Here is a 25,933-nt window from a genome sequence, read left to right as displayed (position 1 = left end):
TCTTTATACAGCATCCCACTGCCTCTTAGCATTTGTTGCTTAGAGAAAAATTATGAGTCCTGCTCATTTCAATTCTTTTGAAGGAATCAAGGTGGGTTTTCTTCCTGTTTGTTTAGCAGTAGGAATCTTTTTAAAATTAATTAATTAATTAATTAATTAATTTTTCAAGTTTTTATTTGAATTCCAGTTACTTAACATACAGTATAATATTAGTTTCAGGTGTAGAATTTTGTGATCCATCACTTACGTACAACACCCAGTGCTCATTACATCGCGTGCCCTCCTTAATACCTATCACCCATTTACCCCATCCCCTACCACCTCCCCTCCAGCAACCCTCAGTTTGTTCCCTATAGTTAAGAGTCTGTTTTCTGGTTTGCCTCTCTCTCCTCTCTTTTCCTCTGTGTTCATCTGTTTTGTTTCTTAAATTCCACATGAGTGAAATCATATGGTATTTGTCTTTAACTGACTTATTCACTTAGCATAATACACTCTAGTTCCATCGACATCACTGCAAATGGCAAGATTTCATTCTTTTTTTATGGCAGAGTAATAGTCCATCATATATGTTTATATACATCATATACATATCACCTCTTCTTTATCCATTCATCAGTCGATCAGTTAGTGGACATTTGGGCCCTTTCCATAATTTGGCTATTGTTGATAATGCTGGTATAAACATTGGGGTGCATGTATCCCTTTGAATCAGTATTTTTGTATCCTTTGGGTAAATACCTAGTAGTGCAATTGCTGGATTGTAGGGTAGTTGTAGTTGTATTTTTAACTTATTGAGGAAACTCCATACTGTTTTCCAGAGTGGCTGCACCAGTTTGCAGGAATATTTTTATTTAAATTAAAAAAAATTTCACCTGCTGGGATGCCTGGGTGTCTCAGTCAGTTAAGCATCTGCCTTCGGCTCAGGTCATGATCCCAGGGTCCTGGGATTGAGTCCCGCGTCCGGCTCCCTGCTCAGCAGGGAGCCTGCTTCCCCCTCTGCCTGCCACTCTCCCTACTTGTGTTCCCTCTCTCTCTGACAAATAAATAAATAATTAAAAAAATTTTTTTCAATTGCTGATAAATTACTGAACACTACATCTGAAACTAATGATGCACTATATATTGGCTAACTGAATTTAAATAAAAAAATTTTTTTCACCTGGGAACTTCCTTGGTCTCACTTCATGATTTTTTTTCTTGCCCCTGTTGGGCTTTCAACTTCCAATTACAGATTTCTTTTCAGATCTAGAAAGTGTTTTTCTTTTTAAAATTGGGGTATAATTGAATTACAACATTATATTAGTTTCAGGTGTACAAGATAATAATTCAGTATTTGTATTTTTGCAAAATTATCACCACAGTAAATCTGGTTAACATCTGTCACCGAGGGGCGCCTGGGTGGCTCAGTTGGTTAAGCGACTGCCTTCGGCTCAGGTCATGATCCTGGAGTCCTGGGATCGAGTCCCACATTGGGCTCCCTGCTCAGTGGGGAGTCTGCTTCTCCCTCTGACCCTCTTCCCTCTCGTGCTATCTCTCATTCTCTCTCTCTCAAATAAATAAATAAAATCTTTAAAAAAAAACATCTGTCACCTACATAGTTACAGATTTTTTTGTGTGTGATGAGAACTTTTCAGATCTCTTAGCAACTTCTAAATATGCAATATTTTCTTCAGTTGTCATACTGTACTGAAAATATTTTCTTAAATATACATTTTTATTCTCATTTATGAACCACTGTTCCATGTTATACTTCAAAAATATCTCTTATTTGTATATTACTTATTGGATTTCTAGGACTTTCCCTTTAATATATTTCTGAGCTCTTCAAAATGTCGATATTCATTTTACATTTGGGAGTATTTCTGAAGTAAATTTGTTCTGTTATTGATTTTTCACATCGTCAAATCTGCCTGTATTCCTTCTGGTATGGAAACTGCTAAATTTTTCCTTCTTTCATCACTGTCCTGTCCTATATCATCCTGTTTCTAAGTTTATTCTTGTTTAATGGCAGCCATGTCCTCTCAAATCATTTAGGGGGCTTCCTACACTTCCGTGAGCTCCGAAGCCAGGTCTATGACAGGAGGCTGAGGGCAAGTGCAAGGTGTGGGCCATCCGGGTGAAGAGGGGGCAGGCCTCAAGTCAGAAAAAGCCAAGGGAATCAGGGTGAGGTGGGGGTAGGAACAGGATGTAACAAACATGTATGTTGGGTACAGTACTAAGCATTTATCATAGAGACCCCCAATTCATCCCCACAATAACCCTAAAAGTGAGGCATTATTATCCCAACCTGTCCCTCCATGTACCTGGCATTCTTACCTACACTGAACTGGATGGGAATGGAGAGCTGGCCTCAGGAGAGCAAGGTGGCCCTCTAGTCCCCTGACAATAGTGACACCTTACTTTTGCTCACACCAAAGTATTATTCTCACTAAAATTTTGCAAGTTTGGCTGAAAAGGTAATTGTCATTATCCCCAGAGAACAGGAAACTGGAATTCAGAGGAGGCTGACACTCAAACTCTGTCTCTGGATTCCTGTGTTGTCCCTGACGTCTGGAGCCAAGACAACCAGTGACGAAAACAGAGCATCAGCCTCAGCACCTCCCAGGAATGACTTCATATCCTGTTATGCAACTTCCTGGAGCCTCTAGGTCAGAGTGTCCTAGGCACACCAGTGGCAGTTGGGGCTGGCGCACACAAAGGATGAGGAAGGTCAGGCTCCAGGAGCTTGTCTGGATGCTCTTCATCTCAGGTAAGGTGAGGAAGAGGCATGAGCAGGTGAGGCCTCTGCCCAGAACCTTGAGGATTCCACCATGAGAAAAGCTTCCCTTCTCTTTGGAAGCTCCAGGGGATGTGGCCGCCCAGCATAGAGCCAACCAGTAGACTTGTCAGACTGTGTTTCTCTACCCAAACTTCACAGAATCAGGAGAATATATAGGACCTGAGAACAGAAGTAAAAGGGGTGAATTAGGGAAACAGGATATCTTCTGCATTTTGGTGTTGGCAAAGATAGGAACAAGTCTAGGTGGGAAAATGCTAGAGTAAATCTAAACTTGACATGATCCGAAATAATTTTGCTTGAGTTTGAAGTTTTGTTTTCTTATATTCCATCATGGTGCTTTTAATGTGACTTCTATTAACCCCCAAAGACATAAGTCATTCAACAAGTATTTCCCAGGGGCCTACTATGGGCCAGGAAGTCTGCTATTGCTGAGGAATAGCAGAACAGAAAAGAGAAGGGGCTTGGTGCCCACTTTCCTGGGGGCTGTGACTGCAGGCCTATGTGTCTGCTGGTGTTGGAGGGTATTGTTGCCCTGACTTGGTGGGTCTGCCCCATTGCCACACCCTCGCTTCTCTTGTTGTACAGCTCACACTTGGATTACAGATGGAAGCATTTGGGGCTTTGGCGGTTCCTTCTCTTAATCCTTATGAATAAATTGGGAAAATAACAAGTGAAAAGAAGGGTTTGCCTTAGAAAGACATGAAGATTACAGAGAAAAGGTACTTTCCAGGAATACAAGGTTGAGCAAGGTTACAGACACTCGCCTTGCAGAGCCTGCACACACATAGCACTTTGAGTCTACTTGGAGCTGGGATGATAACCCAGATGGGCAGATAGGAGCTTGGTTCTCATTCGCTTGTGTTGTATTCATGTTTTTCCAAAGCAGAACTGGGAGAATATGGAGGGTTGATGCTTGTGTACTTATGTGCGAGAAAGCCAGTGGTATATATTTTATTGTGTCCTATGGGGGTGGTTTGGGGTAACCTAAAAACTCCCTCTAGCTCCTCTATCCTAAGGGACAGAATCATTAGATATCTCTTCAGGTGTGGGCTGGGACTGCTCTCATCTCAACCAGATAACTGCCTTGGGCAACATAGCTCCAGGGTTTAGAGCTGAGTTTGGGGTCAGACTATCCAGGCTTGAATCCTGACTCTACCACTTTCTATTGCGTAACTTTGGGCAAATCACTTAATAACCTCTGGTTTATTAAATAACCTTTCTGTGCCTCAATTTCCATATCTCTGAAATAAGAATAATGGCAGCATCAACCTTAGAAGTTATAGAGCTTAAATGATAAAGTTAGGAAGATTAAATGAGCTAGTACTTTTAAACACTTAGCAATACAAAGTATTTGGAATTCCTTTCTTGCAGTCGTGCAAGGAATGGTGCACACATAGCACTTCAGCGCTAAGTTCTTGCTGTTTCCTTTCACAAGAGATAGGCAAGTTTGTGCAGAACTCAGACTCCTGTAACTCCCACTCTCTTCATCCACTTGGGCTGCTATCATAAAATACCATAGACTGGGGGGCTTATAAGCAATAGGTACTTATTTCTCACAGTTCTGGAAGGTAGATATTCAAGACCATGCTGCCATTTTGGTTGGGTTTTGGTGAAGGCCCTCTTCCAGGTTGTGGACTACGGACTTCTCACTCTGTCCTCCCAGGGTGGAGGCAGTGAGGGAGCTCTCTGGAACCCTTTGATAAGGGCACCAATCCCTTTCGTGGGCTCAATCATGACTTAATCATCTCCCAAAGGCTTCATCTCTTAACACCATCACCTTGGGGATTTGGATTTCAACACATGAATTTTGCGGGGGGACACACACATTCCAACCATAGCATCTACTTTGCCCAGGGACTTGGCAAATAATTTATCTATAATATTTACATTAATGTTACAGAGGGTAGAGAGAGGAGGTGTTTATCTTCCTCAGAGCTCAGCACAGTGCCTGGCACACAGTAGGCTCTCAGCCACCAATTGATGAATGAGTGAGGCAAACTTGGTTTAAGACAGCCCCCAGTCTTGGCTCCCCTCTTTCTTGGAGGGGAATTCCTGACCAGAATTCAGAGGACTTTCCAAGAAGCTTGTTTTCTAGGTTTCCTTAGAAACTGCAGTCTGGTCCCAGAAGAACTGGCCTGGTTTCATATTCGAAATCCTCAGGAGTCCACAGGTGGGCTGTGATGATAGCCCAGGGACTCCATTAAATGGGCGGCTATTGGCATTTTTCAATGGGCATTCTCAGAACTACTGCCCAGGGATTAAATTGCGTGTGTGCGTGCGTGTGTGTGTGTGTGTGTATGTGTGTGTGTGTGCGCAGTAGTATTAATAATAGCAGTAGTAGTTGTAGGTAGCGGTAGCCTGATCCACAGTTTGACCCGACATTACTGTCCAGCCCATTATTTGGTGTTCCATGGAAGAAAGTAACCCAGGCTTGAGTGGATAAACTATAGACCCTGTGGATAAGTTATAGAGCTCTGTTGTGTCCAGCCAAAAACACAGATCTAGATCTTATTTCCACTCAAGTTGGCCCTCCCCTTGGCAAAGCTCCTTTGGACCAGACCAGAATTGATCTCCTCTTTCCCCTAGCTGTTTGGAGGAATCACTGTCTGCTACTATCATGTCTTCACATCCACTCATCACCCTGTATGTCCTTCTCTATAATCTTCCTTTCCATAATACCCCTGTCACTCATGGTCTTGGTACATGTCCCATGTTCTGCCTCCAATCGGAGGCAGATTTTTTTCCTCTCAAAAACAATCATTTATGAAAGTTTGCACAAAGCATGTGCAAAAGATGGTCTAGCTCTTGGAGTAGAAGAGAAATTACTCACAGTAAAAAGATCTGGGATCTAGTGCTGGCTTGCAGGGAAGGATGCATGTTCTCTGGAGGCCTTGAGGACCTCATCTGAAAAATGAGAGGTTGAACAAGAAAAAGAGGTTGTTTCTCTCTTTTTTTCCAAAGAGAAGAAAACTATTCTTCACAGAGTCTAACTCTGATTCCCTGCTTACAGAACTCCGAGCTGCAACCGAACCACATGAAGAAAAGTATGTCTTAGCAGCAGGAGAGACCCTGAATGTACAATGTCCCTTCTCCATCCGGAAGTATGCCAATAGCCAGAAAGCTTGGCAGAGGCTGATGGATAGAGGGGAGCCCCTGACACTGGTTTTCACAGAGAGTGTTTCAGGGAATCCCAGTCAAGTCCGGATGGGCAGGTACTTCCTAGAAGACATCCCCAGTGAGGCCATGCTGAACGTCCAAATGACCAGTCTTCAAGTGGAGGATTCAGGACTGTATCGGTGTGTGATCTACCACCCTCCCAAGGACCCTGACATCCTGTCTCCCCTTGTCCGCCTGGAGGTGATCAAGGGTGAGTGACCTGGAGGGGGGTAAGAGGATGGGGAAAACCAGCCCAGGTGGTAGTATGGGTGGTGGTGGTAGCGCCCCCAGGGCTGTGGCTTAGGATTTCTAGCAACCTGACCTCTCCCAGAAGCTTCTTGTCTTTCATTTGAGGTCCTTGAGAGGCATTTGGTCCAAAAGTAAGAAGGGGCTTCTATGTATGGGATTCCTCTTAGGGTAGCAGAACTTAATTTGGGGTACTATTGTAGGAAGTAGGGTACAGTGAAAGATGAATGGTAGACTTAGATAATTTAGTCTCATACTTTAGGTTTCCAAATGGAAGTCATTTCTTTGGGAAGCCTTTGTGATCAACTATTTCCTCCCCCCCCCCAGTACATTTGATGGCCTTCCTGTGTGCTTCCAAAGCAGTGCTTCTCAGACTTTACTGGGGATACAAACCACCTGGGGATTTTATTTCAAAAGCAGCCTCTGATACAATAGGTCTAGGGTGGGACCTAGATTCAGCATTTCTGATCTGCCTGCAGGTGATGCGGCTGCTGAGACTGGTCCATGGGCTCTCATTTTGGGTAGCAAACCTCCAGAGCTCACTTTGTGTCCCCCTCATAGATGATGCTATCCCACTGGGTAGTAGTGGCCAGCTTACTTATCTGCCTCCAATGCTCGTCTGTGAGTACCTTAAGGAAAGTGTTTGTGCCTTTCACATGTCTGTATCCCTAGAAACTAATGTAGTGCCTGGGACAAAGTAGGACCTCAGTAGATGTCAACTGGAGAAATTAAGGAACGAGAAGAAAGGGAGGAATGTTCAAGTTTCTAGCACCTGGGGAATCCTAAGCCTAAGGAAGACAAGGCTCATATGCAATATATTAATAAAAGACAATTTGAAAAGCAATATGCTATAGGTTTATGTGAGGGCAAGACAGAAAATGGTACAAGGTAGAGTAATCAGGGAATTATTCTTGAAGAAGGTGAGGCATATGGATTGGTGAAGAATAGCAGGCGAGTGCATTTCCAGTGATAGGAATCACTTGAAAATTCCATTTCCCCCCTCTCCCCTTACCCACCTTCCTCCCTCCTTCCCTCTCTTCCCTTTTCTGCTTTCCTTCCTTCTTTCCTTTTTCCTGCCTCTGACCCAGGCTGACCTCACACTAATTCTTTAACTTAGCAAAAGAGAAACTTGCTTCACGAATGGCCATGTTCATTTCCTTCCTCAGTTTCATTTACCCTGCCACCTCTCCATCCACCCAACTTTCCTTCCTTCCGTCCAAACACCCTTCTTTCCTGCCTCCCTGCCTTCCTTCTATTCATCCTTCCATCTGTCTATCCACCCACTCACTTCCCAAAACTTCATTCATTAACTTAACCATCCATTTATCCAATGTGCTTTCTTGCAGATCCTTTAGGCACCACTGTCTCAGACAAGAATCCTACTCAGAACTTGGCTAAGATTTCCACCCTTCCTCCTACCACCACCAAGGCCCAGAGCACACTCCTCAACAGCCCCAGGACTGTGACCCAACTCCTACCCAAATCAACTGCTGACATCTCCTCTCCTGGCTTGGGAATCAACATCACAAATGCGACGGATGTCACGAGCTATGGTTTCAGGTCTCTGGGCCTCCTGGTTTGATTCTGAGTCCATAGGCTTGAGATGTGGGGAGTGATGAATGAGGGAAAAGGGAGGGCAGGAGCAGACTTGAGTCAACTAAGTCTGGTGAAACTTTCCTGGGGAAGAAGGGAGTGGTGCTAGAGTGGGAGGAAACTTGGTGAGGCTCCCACTCTCCCTGGTTCACCCTGTTTCCTTGCATCCTATAGGAGTAAGAAGAAGGAAAGGGTATCTTTGCTTAATTCCAGTGGGTGTCAGCCAACCTTACCAGCCTAATGGTATAGTGGAGTGAGGGTCCTTGGATTCTAATGCCAGCCAGATTGGCTAGCTGTGTGACTTTGGGTGAATCATGAATGCTCTGTGGCTTGTTTCCTTGTCTATAGGGAGGCTAGCAAATGCAGAGCTGGAAATAATAATAGCCCAACGGCTCCCCTCTCAGCGGCTGCCGTGTGTTAGGATTACCTGGAGTGTTTGCTTTTGCTTTGGTTTGTGTTTCATACCAATGCATGTGCCTTCCTGTAGACCAATAGATCAGGATTTCTGGAGATCGGGTTGGTCTCAGCATTTTTTATGAGATCTTCAGGAGATTTCTTAATGTGCAGACAAAGCTAAGACCCATTAACTTTGCATGCATACCCCTCTTTATGGTTTATTATTAAATGTTGATTTATCTCTGAATGTGTTTATCATTAAATATTGAATTAACAGAGAGATATTCATCCATATTCCCACTAATCTAACATGTTTGATCGCCACATTCTCTTTCTAGTTTTTATTCATGTTCATACATATTTAATATAGCAGTAATTCTAATTATAAACATTGCCATTATTTTTCTATGCTAAGACTATTCTTTGATGTTGCTACCTAGACTTCATGATTATAATTTCAACAAATGCATCTTTTTCTATCAATGAAAAAGCCATGACTTACATCTTACTTGCCTGTCTTTAGACACTGAGATTGTTTTAATTTTTTACAGTATTGATAACTTTGAGATGAACATTTTTGCAGATGTCTTTTTTCTTTTAAATTATTTATTCAAAAGAAATTCCCTTAAGAGAATGTGAACATTTATATTGCTCTGTATACATATTGCCAAATGGTCTTCAAAGGTTAGAAACAATTTGTGTTGTGATCTGTAATGTATAAATGAAGCAGTTGTCACTGCAAGGATTCTTTGCGTACAAGGATTTAGTATTTGGAAAATATTCCTGCTAAATTGGACATGAACTATCACGTGCTTTCATTTCTCTCTTGCTGTGGGCTAGAAGCTCCAGGAAGATAGAGGCAGTGACTATCCACTCACTGCCCCCCACCCCACAACTGCTGTTTTGTTGGCACCAGTGCCTGGTACATAGTAGGTGCTTACTAAATCTTTGTGGACTAAATAAATGATCTAGTGAGAATCAACATTTTTTTTAAGTTACTTTGATTTTCCAGCATGTAAGTCGAGAGTACCCACTTTGGTCCACATTGTTACTAGAGGTTGCACATTTTCTATTAACTTTATTTATTAACTAATAACTATTCTGTCAGTCAGAATCCAGCCAAGGAAGCAGAAGCCACTGAGCTGTTTGAAAAATATGTTTTGTACAGGGAGCTATTTGCTTAGGTAATGGAAGAAGTGAACTTCCAATCTGGGAATGGATGGGGTTGGGGGCCACCACCAGGAAGGAAGGAAGGGAGCCATCACCTCACTGTCTTAGGGTGGGTCCCTGGAAGCAGGCAGTGGGAAAAGTCTTGTACAAATGTAGGAAGTGATCCCAGGTAAATCCATCCGGGAAGTGAGACCAGGAGAGAAGGAAGCTTAGTAAGGATGTCATCACCAAGCTGAGTCCCAGAGGGGGGAGCTTTGGGGTTCAGTCCTGCAAGGGGTTTCTGGGAGACCCACGGACTTGTCTATATCAGAGGCTGGGGGAGCTGGAATAGTTATACTCCGAATTTCCAGTCCTTTGTTAGGGGTGGCCCAGTGGCACACGAATTCCCAGGCACTGGGGTAGGGGCAGTGGTCTGACCTCCTCTGTGCAGCCTCAGAAAGGGGTGCGTGTTGGCTCTGGAGAGTGGACACACTTCAGGAGCTCCGTGCATGAAAATGTGAAAGGGCTGGGAGGACAAGGCAAACTTGAAGGTCAAGTTAGCCCAGCGGAGCTGGGACCTTGGAGCCATGGGCTGAACCCGAGCCGCGGTGGCGGGGGGGTGGGGAGGCGCTACTGTAACCATGAGCGGCCAGGAGTTGTCAGGGGTCAACTTGACCATCTGCTGGTTCACGTAGCTCCAGGTGATGGGGGAGAAGGAAGACAGGGAGGACGGGACGGGGCCGCGGGCCTGGGGGTACTTCAGTGTAAAGGGGCGGCCTCGGTGGCTTTTTATTGTCATTCTGTCAATTCTCCTTCTGCGAGCTTGCACATTTGCTTTTAAGTTTTAGTATGGACAAATGTGTTGATTTTTAAATTATTACTTTGCTTTATTCCTTAATGTGCTTGATTCTATTTCCTGGTGATGTCTCTAGTTCCCCTCCCCCCCATTTTATTTCAATCTTTAGTCCATCTTGGGGGAGGTATATTTTGCTAAATGGTATAAATTGTACAAAAGATGACTTTTTCTTCATATTACGATCCAGATACCACAAGATTATTTACTAAACAATCCTTGCCTACCTCCTGGGCTGCCGGATTTCTTAGATGCTAAATTCATACATAACATTAAGTCAATATCTGGACTTCTCTTTGTTTCCTGCCATCTATTTCTCTTGTCACCCTTTGTCTTATCATGCAGATTAGTTGTGCTGTAATCTGTTTCCATATCACTGAGTCTAGACAGACCATGCTTCCTCACTCATGGGTATCTCTTTCTTATGGTATCCACTGATGTTTTCTCAGGACGTTTAGAATCACTGAGCTAAAATCTATGATAAATCATGATGGGATTGGGGCAAGGATTGGATTCTTCTGTTTCTAGATGGGGAAACCGAGACCAGAGCGGTGAGGTGGACCTCCCAGGAAGTAGGCCTTCCTGCTGGGACTAGAAACTGGGCTTCCTTGTTGGGACTTCTCTCTCTGCTGCATCCCGTTGAGGAAGAGGAGCCCAGGCAGCCTGCCCTTTCTCCTGGGTGCCTCTTCTGCACATGGGCTCTATGCTTTTTACTAGATATATTTCCAGCAGTAGTTTTAGGCAGTGGGACACACTAAAGGCACAGGGTTAGGGACAGGTGCTAGAAGGGCCTAAGCAGATAAGAGAAGGGGCATGAAGGACTTCTGTAAACACTCAGGTGTGAGGCGCACCAGTGTTAACAGCAGCTTACATCTCTTCTTTCCCCCAGGGTTCCCGTGATCAACATCGTCATTCTCTTGCTGTGTGGACTCCTGAGCAAGAGTCTGGTCTTCACTGTCCTGCTTGCTGTCACGCAGAGGTCATTTGGACCCTAGGCCAGTGAAGCCATAAGCATGACCTCTGACCTCCAGCCACATCCCTCCGGCAGTTGTTCTGGGGGAGGAGTGTGAGGGGGAAAGGAAGGAGGGGCAATGACAAGAGTTGAATCTGTAACACAGATTCTTTCTAAGGCTCATGTCCCACCTTCTCAGCCTTGCCAGCTCCCCTAATTTACACCAGTGACCATGGGTGTGTGTTTTGCCCCCTCAGAAGAGAAGATACAGCTGCAAACATGCCCATTCCACCCGTGGTTTGGGATTTGCCTTAAATAAAGACAGAGTCCAATGCTCTTCACTGTTGCTGTCTTATGGAGGTTGTGAGGTACAGAGGACACCCCTGCTAATTCTGCCCTTGTTCTTGCCCTGGGCCGTAATGGTTTAGCCTGATCTGGACAAAGCTCTTACTACAGAAACATCCTGTTTTCCCTGCTCCTGGGCTTTTCTCTACTCTAGAATCAGATGGTTGGGTTTCTCTCTTCATCTGTGGCCCTCTCCTACATTCCCAGAGAAGGGGTTTGAGGAGAAGACAAGACACCATGGTGAGAATACCATATTTGGTAAAGAGAAACCAAGTTAACCGAAAGGTTATATCCTGGGAAAATCCTGGATGAGATGAGATCCAAGGCACAGGACGGATAGAGAATCTCATTTGTCAATCATGTGTATTACCAAGGGTACATCTTACCCCTGCATCCTCAGATCATACCCATGTAGGCCAAGAAGTATGCAGATAGAAACATACCTCAACAGAATAAAGGCCTTATATAAAAACCCCGGAGCTAACATTATCCTCAATGGGGAAAAACTGAGAGCTTTTCCCCTAAGGTCAGGAACAAGACAAGGATGTCCACTCTCCCCACATTTATTCAGCTTTGTACTGGAAGTCCAAGCTGCAGAAATCAGACAACAAAAAGAAATAAAAGGCATCCAAGTTGATAAGGAAAAAGTCAGACTTTCACTATGTGTAGATGACATGACACTCTGTATAGAAAACCCTAAAGACGCTACCAAAAACCTGTTAGAACTGATAAATGAATTCAGTAAAGTCCCAGAATACAAAATCAATGTACAGAAATCCACTGCATTCTTATACACTAATAAAGAAGCAGTAGAAAGAGAAAGTAAGAAAACAATCCCATTTACAATTGCACCAAAAATAATAAGGTCCCTAGGAATAAACTTAACCTAAGGGGTGAAAAACCTATACTCTAGAAACTATAAAACATTGATGAAAGAAATTGCAGATGACACAAAGAAATGGAAAGATATTCCATGCTCATGGACTGGGAGAACAAATATTGTTAAAATTCCTATATTACCCAAAGCAATCTTCAGATTTCATGTAATCCCTACCAAAATACCAACAGCATTTTTCATAGAACCAGAACAAACAATCCTAAAATTTGTATGGAACCACAAAAAGATCCTGAATAGCCGAAGCAATCTTGAAAGAGAAAAACAAAACTGGACACATCACAACTTTGGACTTCAAGTTATATTACAAAGCTGTAGTAATCAAAACTGTATGGTATTGGCACCAAAATAGACACATAGATCAATGGAAAAAAAACAGAAAGCCCAGAAATAAACCTACAATTATATGGTCAATTAATCTTTGAAAAAGGAGGCAAGAATATGCAATGGGAAAAAGACAGTCCCTTCAACAAATGGTGTTGGGAAAACTGGACAGTAACATACAAAAGAATGAAACTGGACCACTTTCTTATACCATACACAAAAATAAATTCAAAATTGATTAAGGACCTAAATGTGAGGCCTGAAACCATAAAAATCTTAGAAGAGAGCACAGGCAGTAATCTCCCTGACATTGTCCATACCAACATCTTTCTAGATATGTCTCCTGATGCAAGAGAAATAAAAGCAAAAATACACTATTGGGGCTGCATCAAAATAAAAATCTGCACAGCTAAGGAAATAACCAAAAAAAAAAAAAAACTAAAAGGCAATCTACTGAATGCCATATTTGCAAATGACATATCTGATAAAGGATTAGTATCCAAAATATATAAATAACTTACTCAATTCAAGATGAAAAAACCCACAAATAATCCAATTAAAAAATGGGCAGAGGACGTGAACAGATATTTCTCCAAAGAAGACATGCAGATGGCCAACAGAGACATGAAAATATACTCAACATCACTCGCCATCAGGGAAATACAAATCAAACCACAATGAGATATCACCTCACACCTGTCAGTATGACTAAAATAAAAAACTGAAGAAGCAGCAGGTGTTGGTGAGGATGTGGAGAAAAAGGAGCTCTGTGCACTCTTGGTGGGAATGAAAACTGGTGTAGCCACTGTGGAAAACAGTATGGAGGTTCCTCAAAAAAATTAAAAATAGAACTACCCTAAGATCCAGGAATCACACTACTGGGTATTTACCCAAAGAATACAAAAACACTAATTTGAAGGGATACATGCACTCCTATGTTTATTATAGCATTATTTACAATAGCTAAACTATGGAAGCAGCCCAAATGTCCACTGATAGATGAATGGATAAAGAAGATGTGACATATATATATATTGCTCAGCCATAAAAAAGAATGAAATCTTGCCATTTGCAACAACATGGATGGAGCTAAAAAGTATAATGCTAAGTGGATTAAGCTAGCCAGAGAAAGACAAATACCATATGATTTCACTCATATGTGGAATTTAAGAAACAAATGAGCTAGGAAAACAAAAAAGAGAGTCAAACCAAGGGACAGACTCTTAACTATAGAGAACAAACTGATGGTTACCAGAGGGGAGGTGGGTGGGCGGTTGAGGGAAATAGGTGATGGGGATTAAGTGCCTCTTGTGATGAGCACAGAGTAGTATATGGAACTGTTGAATCACTATATTGTACACCTGGAACTAATATAACACTGTATGTTATCTACACTGGAATTAAAATAAAATAAAATAAAATGTTAAGTGAAAAAAAAAAGGAAATATGTGCCTAGAATGAGACCACATGGGTAATAAGTTACTACTTACTAGCAGGAACTAAAACTAGAGTTCCTTTGCTGAAGACTAGGTGCTTCAAAGCCATATAGAATGGAATAAGGAGGAGTTCTGTCAATGTCTAAATGCCTCTTCTCCTTGTATCACACAAGAAGCAGGGATGGTGGCCCACAAATAGGACCCCTTTCCTTTAGAGCAGAAGGGGTAGAAAATACCAACTTAAATCTTTGGAGTTTGCAAGACAAGGTGGGCCTGAACACCACGGGTGAGCAAAGGAGTTACAGGGCAGTTATAGGGCAGACAGAAGGAAGACAGAGTGATAACCGTACGTGCACATAGGGACAGCCTGCAGAAGTCTAACTGGTGAGGGGTGCCTGGGTAGCTCAGTCAGTTAAGCAGCCAACTCTGGGTTTCAGCTGGGGTCATGATCTCAGGGTTGTGAGATTGAGCCCCATGTGGGGCTCCACACTTAGGGTGGAGTCTGCTTGAGATTCTCTCTTTCTGCCCCTTCCCCCGCTCTCTCCTTCTAAAATAAATAAATAAATAAATAAATAAAAGACATCTAACTGGTGAAACCAAGAGGCAACGCACAGCAGAGGACACAGCTGAGGTCATAGCAGAAACAGCCAAAGGGTCTGATCACCTGTTAGAATTCTGCACCCAATTCCCGTGTGTGTATGTTTTGGGAAGGGGTGGTTTTCCCACACCAACAAGCAATTCTTGGACACCAGCTGGGTGTCCTGTAATTCCACTCAATTCTGATACTACCTACCCAAAGATAACATCAGATTCCACAGATTGAGGGCTCAGTTCCATAAGACTCCCCCTTCCCATCTTTAGATGCCATTGGAGAGCACTTGTGCTTCTGACCCATCTACTATAGAAGTTACCAGTGAGAAATATATTTTAATTATCTGCATGACCGAACACATATTTCCTATATTCATAATATCACACAATCTAGTGATTTTGTCATTGGTGCCACTGCCCTTGGACACTTGAAGCCACCACATCCTTGGCACCATGCTATTCCTGGACTCTCAATGCTTACATTTCTTCTGTGTCAGTCATCTTCTCCAATAGCCCTACACCTTGTATCACACCTTTAGGATCCAGAATCCTAGACAGAATCTTACATTTGGCCAAGCTTAATTCAAGTCACATGCCTAGCACTTAGATGCAGGAGAAATATCTACCTCCATACTCAGTAGTAGAGGAAGTAGAACTCTGCATCTTAGTGAGACCCATGCACTGGGGCATGTCCCCTAGGTGGAGAAGGTATTGGGTGCTGGAGAGCCAAAAGATGACAAATATATCCTATCTGTTGTAGTTACTCCTAATACCATCATGTTTGTGATCTCCATGCCTCTGCCTAGGCTGGGAGCTCAGGGAAGTGCACACCTTACATCCAGAATGAGTACCTGAGGAATGCCTCAGCACTTACCTGACCTCAAACAGAACTTTTACAGGCATCCCTTCTTTGGACCACTTGCCTCAGAATCCCCTGCGCTGCTCGTTAAAATGCAGATTGCTGAGCTTCCCGAGACCTACCAAATCAGAATCTCTGGTGGTGCAGCTCAGGCTTGTGCATGCTTGCCAACTTCCTGTGTGATTTAGTCACATGCCCATACTTGAGAACCACAGTGTGGAGCAAGAGTAAAGAAGGCAGGTCACCAGCAAGGTTTGAGCTCTGTCTTGAAGGACAAGACAAATTTCGATGCATGGTGTCATTCCAAACAGGGAAAATGGTGGAAAGGTGCAGGATGTAGTGGTCAGGGATGAGAAAGTCCTGGCGACCTGAGGAAGTGAGTGGAACAGAAGTGGGACATCAGATGGGTGTGTCCAAACTTGCTATGGTGGAGAATGGGGAGCTCTCCAGTGTTGACCAATGGGACTGTAACGTAATGGAAGCAGGAAGGAAGATGTCACAAGGGCAGTGATCACTCTTTTCTCTTCTGTATTTTCCTGAGCTGCTCCCTCTTCATACTTCCCTTCTCAATTGCGAAGTAATAGTCAAGCCTCTCAGGGAACATGGAAAATATCCCTGTGGGGGCAACATCCTCCAGCAACTGGAAGAGCCTTGGGATGCCCAGCATCCTGTGGATCCTGGGACTGGGATAAGATGGAGGGGACAGGGCTCTGAGGGTGGCCATGGCTGCTGCTGCTCTGGACCTCAGGTAAGGAGATGTGGGGGACGGATGCAGATGGCCGAAGGGGTGCCTGAAAAGAGGGGTTTCTCTCATTTCTTTAGAAGGTACTGGATGGGATCAGGGTGTGTGCTAGACACAGGGAAGAGACATGAAGGTAATGGAGTAATGGATGCAACTGTCCCAGCAGGAACTGGATGATGAAACAGAATCTGGAGCTTCCTCTAGTGCACTGTGAAGTTGAGAAATGTGAAGTCATCCAAACAACCTCTCATCTCTATGTTGATTTCCTGGGAGATGTAAAGTGTAAGACAAAGTCTCTCTTTAAAGGAATCAGGCACTGAGGTAGAGGAGGATTAGTAGAAGGGAAAGGTAAATAACAAAAGGGCAAAGTCACAGCATGAAGACAAAAATACAGTGGAAGTCCTTCTAGCAAGGCACAGAGAGGCCATGTGGAAAAGAGGTGAAGGGTTCTGGAATCAGACAGAACAGGTTTCAAATCCTATCTCTGCCACTCTCTACATTTGTAACCTTAGGAAGTCCTCCAACCACTATGAGCCTCAGTGGCCTCATTTGTAAATAGTATCTATTCAGTATTTATTTGTACATGGTACCTACTTTAGAAGGTTGTCCTAAGAGTTAAGTAGTAGACTGATGTAAAATTCTTAGGCTCAGTATTTAGGGCATAATAAGTGGCTTAATAAAAGTTATGGAGGATGATGATGATGGTGGTGGTGGTGGTGCAAGCAGGTGCAGGGTGATCAATGGTACTGAGGGTTGAAAGGGGAAAGAGATTAGTGCAGGTGGAATTGTTCAGGTAGACTCTCTTCTGGGACCAGAAGGGGCAGATGTGGGTGGCAAGGAGTGGGGAGAGCATTCAACCTGGGGATGACAGGAGCTAGTATGAAGTCTTGTGTACTAGAAAGCAAGGGACATGTCTGGGGAAGCATAAGTAGAATAGAATATGGGTTGTAAAACTGGTTAAGTTCTTTTTTACTTTTTTTTTTTTTACCATTTTATTATTAAAATTTTTCCATCTATAAAATATGGAAAGAATAGCCACCACAAACTTATTACCTAGATTCAAATTCAAACATTCAACCATAATTGATGTTTTGCCTTATTTGCTCCATATGTATTTATAAAACTGCTGAACCATTTCAAAATAATTTATAGAAATCCTAAATTACTCATAAATGGAGCTCTTAATACTTTTGATCTACGACCCTGTATCTGCACTGGGGTCTGCAGATGTAATGAAGATGGAAGAAACATTTGCTCAGTGAAGCACTTTGACTTTTCATTCTAGGATTCCAAGCTGTAGGCGAAGGGGAGAAACAAAAGTGCTTGCTGGGAGGAAAGAACTGGACCACAGTTGGTTCTTACAACATCATGCTCTCCTCCTCCAGCCCGAAGGCCTGGCAATGGGAGAAGAGCCAGGCCTCCCCAGAGACACTGGTGCGCATGAACACTAGGAGCAAAGACCTAAACTGGGCCCAGGCCGGGAGATACCTGCTAAAGGATAGTCCCAGGGAGGTTGTATGCAAGGTCACAGGGACAGAGCTCCGGTGGCAGGACTTGGGGCTGTACCAGTGCATGATCGACCTCTCACCTCAGAACCCCCATGTCCTGTCCAAAAAGATTCGGTTGATAGAGCGCAAAGGTGAGAAGTAGCAAGACCCAGGACAGGGAAGGGTTTTTGTGGAGGCTGACCTCAGCCACAGGCTGGGGCCCCATCTGCTGGGAGGGCTGCTTTGGAGAGATGGCGCAGAGTAATGGGAAAAGCTCCAGACCCGAAATCAGTGCACCTGGGTCTTCCACACTCACACTTTGTGAGTTTGAGAAAGCTGGTAGCAGCTTCATATTCCTTTTCTCCAGTATTGGAGAAAACTCTAAGCTAATGAGGCTAAGGAAACCAAGTCTAGTACAGATTGCTCCTGCTTGAAGGAATTATTAGTCTCACAGGGGAGACAAAATATAATCCTCTGGAAAGGGTACCAGCAGTAATGACTGAGTTTGTACCGAGAGGAAAGGGTAGTCAGGGACTGACTTTTAGTTAGGTTTAAACAAACAAACAGAGAAGGTTTCTTTTTGGGATGGGCTTGGCCTGCCCAGAGATAAATGGACGCTCCCTCAGTGCACTGGGGGGAGTCCTTCTTTATTCTTCTTGACTTTTTCTTCAGTTTTCCAAATAGAGGAGGGTATGGTAGTTGCTGACCACAGAAAGAAAATATACTGTGGGGATATAAGGAGGTGATGGATGTTGTCCACCCAACCCCACGGTAGGAAGGGAGGCCTGAAATGGGAACTTAGGAGAGAAGGTGGACCGGGGAGGGGAGTGGTCAAAGGGGGGGCAGGAGGGAGGTTCCCTGCCTCATGGGCAAGCTCCATGTTAGTTTGGAGGCAAGAGTAGAAGGACCGTTAAGGCAGGTGAGTGGGTCACTTGACTGTGATGGGCTGGGAGGACATGGGTGCTAAGAGCTGAAAGATTAGACTACGCTCACTGGATGAGACTCTGGAAGAGGCTGAGGCTGAGGCCAGCTGGATGTCACAGAGATATATAGGAATGGAGTCAGGAAACGTGGGTCCTAGTGCTGGTTCTGTCTGCTGAGTGACCATGGGCACTCCCTGTCACCCTGTTCCTTGGGGGGTTGGACTGGATGGTATTGAATGCTCCTTCTACCTTTGACCTTCCAGAACCCTGTGAATGTTTCTCTCATAAACAGAGTATAGTCCCATGGCAATGATTTTGGGAGAGGGCTGCTCAGCATGGAGGAGAAGGAGGTCCCTCTCGGGCTCAGATTAAGTCAGCTGGGTTGTGCAGATAGGCTGGCAAGCTACGGGGATGCTGAGCCATCTTCAGCAAGCATTATCTGGGTGCCCAGTAGGAGCCCATGTCAGGCAAGGCTCAGAAGGGCTTTTTATCTCTTCCAGAAAATGGCACTGGCCAAGAGAACCAACCAAGGCAATCTGGATCCAATGTAAGTTGTGTCTGAATGAGGGTTGCTCAATGGAAGCCAAAGCAAAGCAGTGTAAGGGCTTAGCTGAGGCCCTCAGCTCAGGCCCCCACATGTGGACTCCAGGGAGGCAGGCTGACCACATGGAGGACTTTCTTCTGCTCCAGGCAGGCCAAGAGAGTCATGAACCCTAACAGGCAGAATGACCTTCACTTCTGTTTCTATCCTGAAGCCCCAAAGCAAGCATTGAATGTTATTTCTTCAAGGCAGCAAAGGTCCCATCCACCAGCCACAGACGAAAGGAGCTGGGAGTTGGGGAGCTGAGAACATGCAGGCATATTATACCCCTGACAATGAGGCACCACTTAGAAAATGGGGCCCTGGCACCAACGGAGTCTGAGTATTAGCAGCCTCTTCTCAGAGTTAAGGAATGGGATCAACAGAAGTCCATCCCTACCCAGAGTTATTGGGGAGTGCAAGCCATGGGTGGGTGTCAGAGAACACTACCTGGAGGGGAAGAAATGTTGAAGGCACAAAGGGGGTGGCATTCTATGCCAGGAGCAAGTGGTGGGAATGCATGCACAGAGTGTGTCAGCTACAGAGGTGGACAGTTGGACTGAGTGTTGAGGAGAGGGTAAAGTTAACGCAGGACCATGCATTCAGATTGTGGAAACTCTTGAAGGCCACGCAGTCATGCGCACTTTGTCCTGTAGGCAATGAGGAACATGATGGGCTTTCCCTAGGCACCCTGAGAGGAAGAGTGAGGGTCTCAGTGCAGAGTGATCCCGCAGCTGTGCAGGAGGTCTGGAGAAGGGAGGTGTTAGGGGCAGGAAGCCAGATAGATTCCTTTAGGGTGAGTGCTGGGGTTAAGGATCCTGGGAAAAATAGAGGCCCTGTCTTCAAAGGGTATAAACCCCTGCTTGGCTGCTCTCATAGCCAGGAGAGGCTGAGCTTCAGAGCAGAACATTCAGCAGATACTCACACTTTTGGACTCTGGGGTGGGCGGGGGGAGCTTAGGATTCCAGTGTTTGCCCTTTCCACAGGCCTGCTGCTGGTGGTGATTGTTCTGATATGTGGATTCATCCTGAACAAGGGCCTGGTGTTCTCTGTCTTGTTTATCTCTCTCCAGAAAGCCTGGGCTCAGGTGAGTGGGGGCCAGGGACAGGCTTGAGTGGAACTAAATGAGGGGACACAGGTGGTAGCTGCAGATGTGGATTTAGAGGGACAATCTCCCAGGAGTTCCCCAGAGCCTGTCCCCTGAATTTCCTCACTTCTGTGCTAAGAAGTCTGGAGAGGAGGCAAGGCCCACCATTGGGAATGATGTGAATGGGGTTGGGCTGGTTCCTTGGGATGGGTGGGAGGGGCAGGGTGAAAATTTTTGTTACTGGCAATCCAGTCTTATCTTCAGAGGAGGGAGGAAGATGCAGACCGGGGCTGGCGTGGATGTATCATTTTCTTCCTTCCTTCCTTCCTTCCTTCCTTCCTTCCTTCCTTCCTTCCTTCCTTCCTTCCTTCCTTCCTTTTTTCCCCAAGATTTTATTTATTTGAGAGAGCGAGAGAGAAAGAGAGAGAGGGAGAGAGCACAAGAGGGGCAGGGGCAGAGGGAGAGGGAGAAGCAGACTCCCCGTTAAGCAGGGAGCCCAATGTGGGGCTCGATCCCAGGACTCTGGGATCATGACCTGAGCCTAAAGCAAACTAAGCCCAAGCTTAACCAACTGAGCCACCCAGGCACTCCAGATGCATCATTTTCAAATATAATTCATTTCTGTCACTCCTCAGGTAAGGGAGCCTCCTGAGGTGTCCCCAGGGCAGAGCAAACCCAGGGAAGCAGACTTAAGCTTCCAGGAGCAGACGGGCATGCCTTCCTCCACTAACAAATACCACGTTCCACTCTGTTTAGTGGTAAATAAGAGGTTTCCTGAACATCTTTGTGAGATCTCTGTCTGACCCCTCTCTTACCCAGAGGGAGAAGAGTAGTAATGGGGGGGTGATGTAGAGGGCTGGCTGCAAAGAAACCCATGGGGAGTCATCAGGGCTAAGGGAATGGCAGTCGATTTCTGTATTGGGACTCACAATTGGGACTCACAAAGTGTAATTCAGATGAACTTTATATTTGTTCTCTTACTGCTGTCTAGACTCGCTCTGCTGAGGATCTTGCTGGCCCCCTGGTAAAACGTACAGGAAGACCCATCACTCTTCTGGTCATTTTTTGAAAAATAGACTTTACTTTTGAGAGCGGTTTCAGTTTCACAAAAAAACTGAGGATACAGTAGAGAGTTCCCCTGTCCCACCACATGCACAGCCTCCTCCACTATAGACATCCTGTCCCTGAGTGGTACATTTGCTAGAATCGATGAATCTACATTGACACATTAGTGTCACTCAAAGCCCATAGTTCACCTTAGGGCTCGTGTTTGGTGTTGTCCATGCTAGGGGTTTGGACAAATGTGTACTGATGTGTACCCACCACCGTAGTATCACACAGAGTAGTTTCACTCCCTAAAACCCCTCTGTGCTCTGCCTATTCATCCACACCCTTCTGGGCATTTCTAAGCAGTATAAAGTTTATTCCTAAACTAGCTTCAGTTCAGTAAGGGTAAAAGGGGTTCCATTTAAAATGAAATCTTCTCCAGATCCTCTAGATTTTGTCCCTCTGTTAGAGGGACAGAAGGGTACAGGCTGGTTTTTCTTTCTTTCCTCAGCCACCATCTCTACCCCTTGCTGTAGCTTCTGACACCCTAGGACTGGAGCTGTGGAAGGGAAGAGGAAAGGAGCAGGGAAGGTCTCACCTATCACTGCTGCTCTGAGGGTAGTCAGCTTAAGTTAACCTTTTATGAGAGAAATTTACATTTATGAAGGAAATTCCCAGTTGTAGTGGTGTCTCCCTCTCTGTACCAGGATGAGAAGGATGACTCTAAATCATAGAAGAAATTTATCCATGAAGAAGGCATGGATTGAAATCTGCATAATGAACCTTACCTCTTGTTTACAATGCTTTTCTTGGAACTAATCTCCCCATAGTGGCCTCCCTACACCTGTCTTTTGTCTTTAGCTGAAGACAGAACTTAAGCTGGAGTTCTAAGCCACCTTGGGGAGTTACTCAGTTTTCCCCCTGGTTCTCTCCCCTGTATACATGAGGTATACATGTTCATAAACTTTTGTTTGTTTTTCACTTGTTAATCTGTCTTTTATTAGAGGAGCCTCAGTCTCTACCAGAAGGATAGAGGGAAAATTATTTTCCTCACCTATATCAGTCAACCTCTAGCTTCCTTCCATGGGGTCTGTCCACCTCCAGGCAGCCTTTTTGGACAGGATCCTTGACAACCCATACTGGTGGGCTCACACATGTGCAGCTCACATCTGGTGCATGGGAAATACCCACTTCATTCACCCCCAACAAACTCATGGAGCCCTGGTGGATCCCCACACAACCAGTTTTTCACTCCATCATTGGGACATCTAGCCAAAGGCAGTCTCTGTCAGTTACAGTTCTTAGGCTGGAGTTAGACACCAGTCTGCTGTGTCTTTCAAGTGCAGAAGACATTTAAGCTCTCCAAGTTGTGATCTTGAAGCCCCTTTCCCTGGGCTTGAGGAAAGGAGCAGACATCCACTCCCCCTCTACCCCCAGGGTCATAATATATCCAAGCTGTGTCTAAAAATCCTCTCCTAATCTTCAAAATCTCTGCAAATGCATAACCCTAGTGTGAGTGAAGTTTGAATACCTTTTTGCATGGGTTGCTCATGCTTCACTCTGGAATATGGCATCTATTTTCTTGAGACTTGTGTTAGTTGCAGACAGCTAAATCCAATCTGCCTATTTTATATAGGAAGGGATTTTTAAAAACTAGAATAGTAAATGATTTACAGAATCAGATCCTACTGTGAGCCACTGGGAATCACTCTCAACGCCACACTACAGGGTGGGGCTGCTAAGGGGTCACTGCTCTTGTGACAGTCAGGACCCTGAAGAATCAGAACACTTCCCAAATCGGGAAGCTGCCAGCCTAGCTTCTGGTTCCAGCCTCAGCCCACCTCAGCCACAATCCACACCAGCAAAATGGATGCCTTTCCTCCAAACTTAAGTCTCGCACAAATGCATTTGATTGGTGGGGCCTAAATTATATCTGGAACCCTAGCTGTCAGAAAGTCTGAGAAAAGATTGTGCAGACCTTTTACTGTACAGAAAGGCCCATGAGAAGGAGAAAGGATTGGTCCACAGCATCTGCCCAAACAATCTCAGCCAAAACTGAGATGAAAATAGTTCAAATTTGAAAGGTCTTTGCTTTTTATGGTCAATGAAAAACAAATACAAACATACATTCTTTGTTGTGTTATGACAAATATACCCTTTTGTTTATTATGAAGTTATTTTATAATAAAACTTCCTATTTACCAAAAAAATATATTGGACATTATTATGTGTTTTGCATATCACATAGTAAGATACAAACACAGAGAGTTCCTATTTTTTTCCTATTCCAAAATCTATGGTACTTTTCTCAAAAAATCTCTGCATGTTTAAGAAAATGACTCCTATTTCCCATCACTCTATTTCAATCTACTCCTGGGATGGCCACATGATCATTAATTATTCAGTGACATTTGGAAAATTCAGGTTCCATGGCAGTCACGTAAGTGAAAACTGGATAAAGCAGTTCCTGTTCCAGGCTGGATGTACATCCTCTCATTTATGTTAGGAAGTAACATCCTCCTAAAAGATGGAGGAGAAGGCCAAATGCAAACAGAATGCAAACATGCTTTGTGTTTGCTTTTTTTTTTTTAATTTAAGATCTTTTAAGTGCTCAAAACTGAGTTGCCATACTCCTTACCCCTTGGTACAGTCACCTATGGAAATACCTTACCACTTACTTGGTTTAATGTGATTTTTATTTTTCTCATCTTCACCCACCCATTGTGCTCCCTCCCCACAGGCATCCTCTTCATATATTTAATGTATGCCCTTTCAATCTAGTGTCCATATGTTTATTTTTATCTGTGTAGATCCTTGGAAATATGTAGTATTGATTTTATGTGCTTTGTTTCAACACATTATATTCTGTTGTATAAAAAATGTGCACTTCAGTGGAAAACTGCATTGTCTCTAGCACACTCTTTCTTCTGCTCTCTGATTCTGATTCTGGGGGAGCTATTTCATAGTTTTGTAAGTTGTAGGTAAATGATAGACATGCAGTTTCTGTCTTTTCTTCCATCCCCTGCTGGGGGGGGGGAAATAAACCCCAGACTGGTTTGCTTTCCTATGCAATTTGTTTCAACATTCCTTTCCTCCATATAAACGTATGCTTCTTGACTTCCTTTTCTAACTGGTTCTAATGTCTGCCTGGTTCATTCACTGAGTATGAGTTGAAAAGAACCTTTAATTTTTTTTAACCGTATGAAAGTTGTGATTTAACCTTTTTTTTGAAAACTATAACTCTGTTTATAAATTTCACACAATCCTTCTACTTTGCTTCTGAGACTATTCTTGTTGCTATATGTAAATCTAAGTCTTTGATTTTTTTTTTTTTACTGCTATGTATGATTCCACGTAAGTGTTGAGTTTTACTTTTCCATTCCCCTTGTGATGGACACCTCACCTGCTTCAGCAGCAGAGTATAAAAAATAAACAAGCAAAATCCAGAAAAACAAAAAGCAGTTTGAAGTAAACATCCCCATCATCTTCCTGGAGGACCCATGTAAGGTATTTTCTAGAGCACCCAGGGGGCATAAGGCAAATAGAACAAAGGTTCAGAGACACACCCATACGTGTATTCACCTAATTATCACACAGGTGCCTCTGTGATTTAGTGGGGAAGGTTGGTCTTCCCAACTGATGGTGATGGTCTATTGGATAGTTGCTTAGGGGGGAAAAAGGCTTTTACCCTTCTCTCACACCATACAAAAAATGAACTAACATGGATCATAGACCTAAATATGAAAGGTATAAACAATCAAGCTTCTAGAAGAAAACAGAAAATATGACTTTGGAGTAGGCAAATGTTTCCTAAACAGGACAAAAAAAAAAAAAAAAACAGTAACCACGATAGAGTATACATTCAGGAGTTGGACATTGAGAGCAGGACAGTCACACACTTATTCCACATGGAAGTTCCAAAACTTTCTCACATGTTCACCGATACTGAATCTTATCCAACTTCCTAGTCCCTGCCAGTCTGCCGAGTGCAAAATGGCATCTCAGTGTTTCACACAAGTGTTCCTCTGAGAACTAACGAGATCAAACATCTATCCATGGGCTGGTTAGGCATTTGGATTTTTTCTGTGCTGGATCTCTTGCTTCTGTTCATTTTGCTGTTGGACTTCCTTTCTTCTGCATGCTGATTCTTAGTAACTCCTTGGTTCATTAAGGTATTCATCTATGGTCAGTTTTAGACACTGCAAATATCTCCCCTCAGTCTCTCATCTGTTACTCGGCAAGCACACATGAGGCCAGGCCTCAGTGATTCGGTGCAGAAGACACAAGGAGCCATTTTCAGATTTAGACCGTCTATTACTTACACAGGTAGTGAAAGGAAGATCAGCTGAATGTTCCAACTTCCTGGGGTCCTCATCCCATACTCCAGAACAAAACGGGTCAGAGAACTGCAACCAGCCGTGATACCCCATAGCTGAGGAGCCCGTTGGCAACGGCCACTTGGTGGTCTTACGGTTTGTTCTGAGGGGGGCAGC

The 25,933-nt window shown here is 44.1% G+C and overlaps 1 protein-coding gene and 2 long non-coding RNA genes across 5 annotated transcripts; 2 read left to right on the top strand and 1 right to left on the bottom strand.

Moving 5' to 3' along the window:
- Positions 1-2,666: 2,666 nt before the first annotated feature.
- On the top strand, positions 2,667-11,461 carry TREM1 (triggering receptor expressed on myeloid cells 1). Its single transcript, XM_025890426.2, has 4 exons — positions 2,667-2,749; positions 5,790-6,146; positions 7,528-7,741; positions 11,062-11,461. The coding sequence occupies exons 1-4, from the start codon at positions 2,701-2,703 to the stop codon at positions 11,165-11,167; spliced, it is 726 nt and encodes a 241-aa protein (XP_025746211.1). The 5' UTR covers positions 2,667-2,700; the 3' UTR covers positions 11,168-11,461.
- Positions 2,748-15,736, bottom strand: LOC112837854 (uncharacterized). The gene is made up of 3 exons (XR_003211831.2): positions 15,590-15,736; positions 5,610-5,683; positions 2,748-2,938 (listed from the first exon to the last, which is right to left on the bottom strand). It is a non-coding gene; the product is annotated as an uncharacterized lncRNA (long non-coding RNA).
- Positions 15,716-24,242, top strand: LOC112837853 (uncharacterized). Of its 3 annotated transcripts, XR_003211827.2 has the most exons (6): positions 15,716-16,322; positions 16,483-16,598; positions 17,602-17,955; positions 19,227-19,273; positions 20,293-20,393; positions 21,952-24,242. It is a non-coding gene; the product is annotated as an uncharacterized lncRNA (long non-coding RNA). The 3 variants fall into 3 exon arrangements; XR_003211826.2 differs by lacking the exon at positions 16,483-16,598 and having other exon boundaries at positions 15,796-16,322; positions 21,952-24,241; XR_003211828.2 differs by lacking the exon at positions 16,483-16,598 and having other exon boundaries at positions 15,797-16,322; positions 17,602-17,750; positions 21,952-24,241.
- The last annotated feature ends 1,691 nt before the right edge of the window (positions 24,243-25,933 follow it).

The sequence above is a fragment of the Callorhinus ursinus genome, unplaced genomic scaffold (assembly GCF_003265705.2).
Source record: "Callorhinus ursinus isolate GAN/ISIS: 27379988/994484 unplaced genomic scaffold, GSC_fseal_2.0 scaffold22, whole genome shotgun sequence".
NCBI lineage: Eukaryota > Metazoa > Chordata > Mammalia > Carnivora > Otariidae > Callorhinus > Callorhinus ursinus.
This window is presented reverse-complemented; position numbering and strand designations above follow the sequence as displayed.

Coding starts and splice junctions, on each gene's coding strand:
- TREM1 (XM_025890426.2), top strand. CDS start 2,701: ATGAGGAAGGTCAGGCTCCAGGAGCTTGTCTGGATGCTCTTCATCTCA. Junction 6,147..7,527: donor CCGCCTGGAGGTGATCAAGG/GTGAGTGACCTG, acceptor GCTTTCTTGCAG/ATCCTTTAGGCACCACTGTC. Junction 7,742..11,061: donor GTCACGAGCTATGGTTTCAG/GTCTCTGGGCCT, acceptor TCTTTCCCCCAG/GGTTCCCGTGATCAACATCG.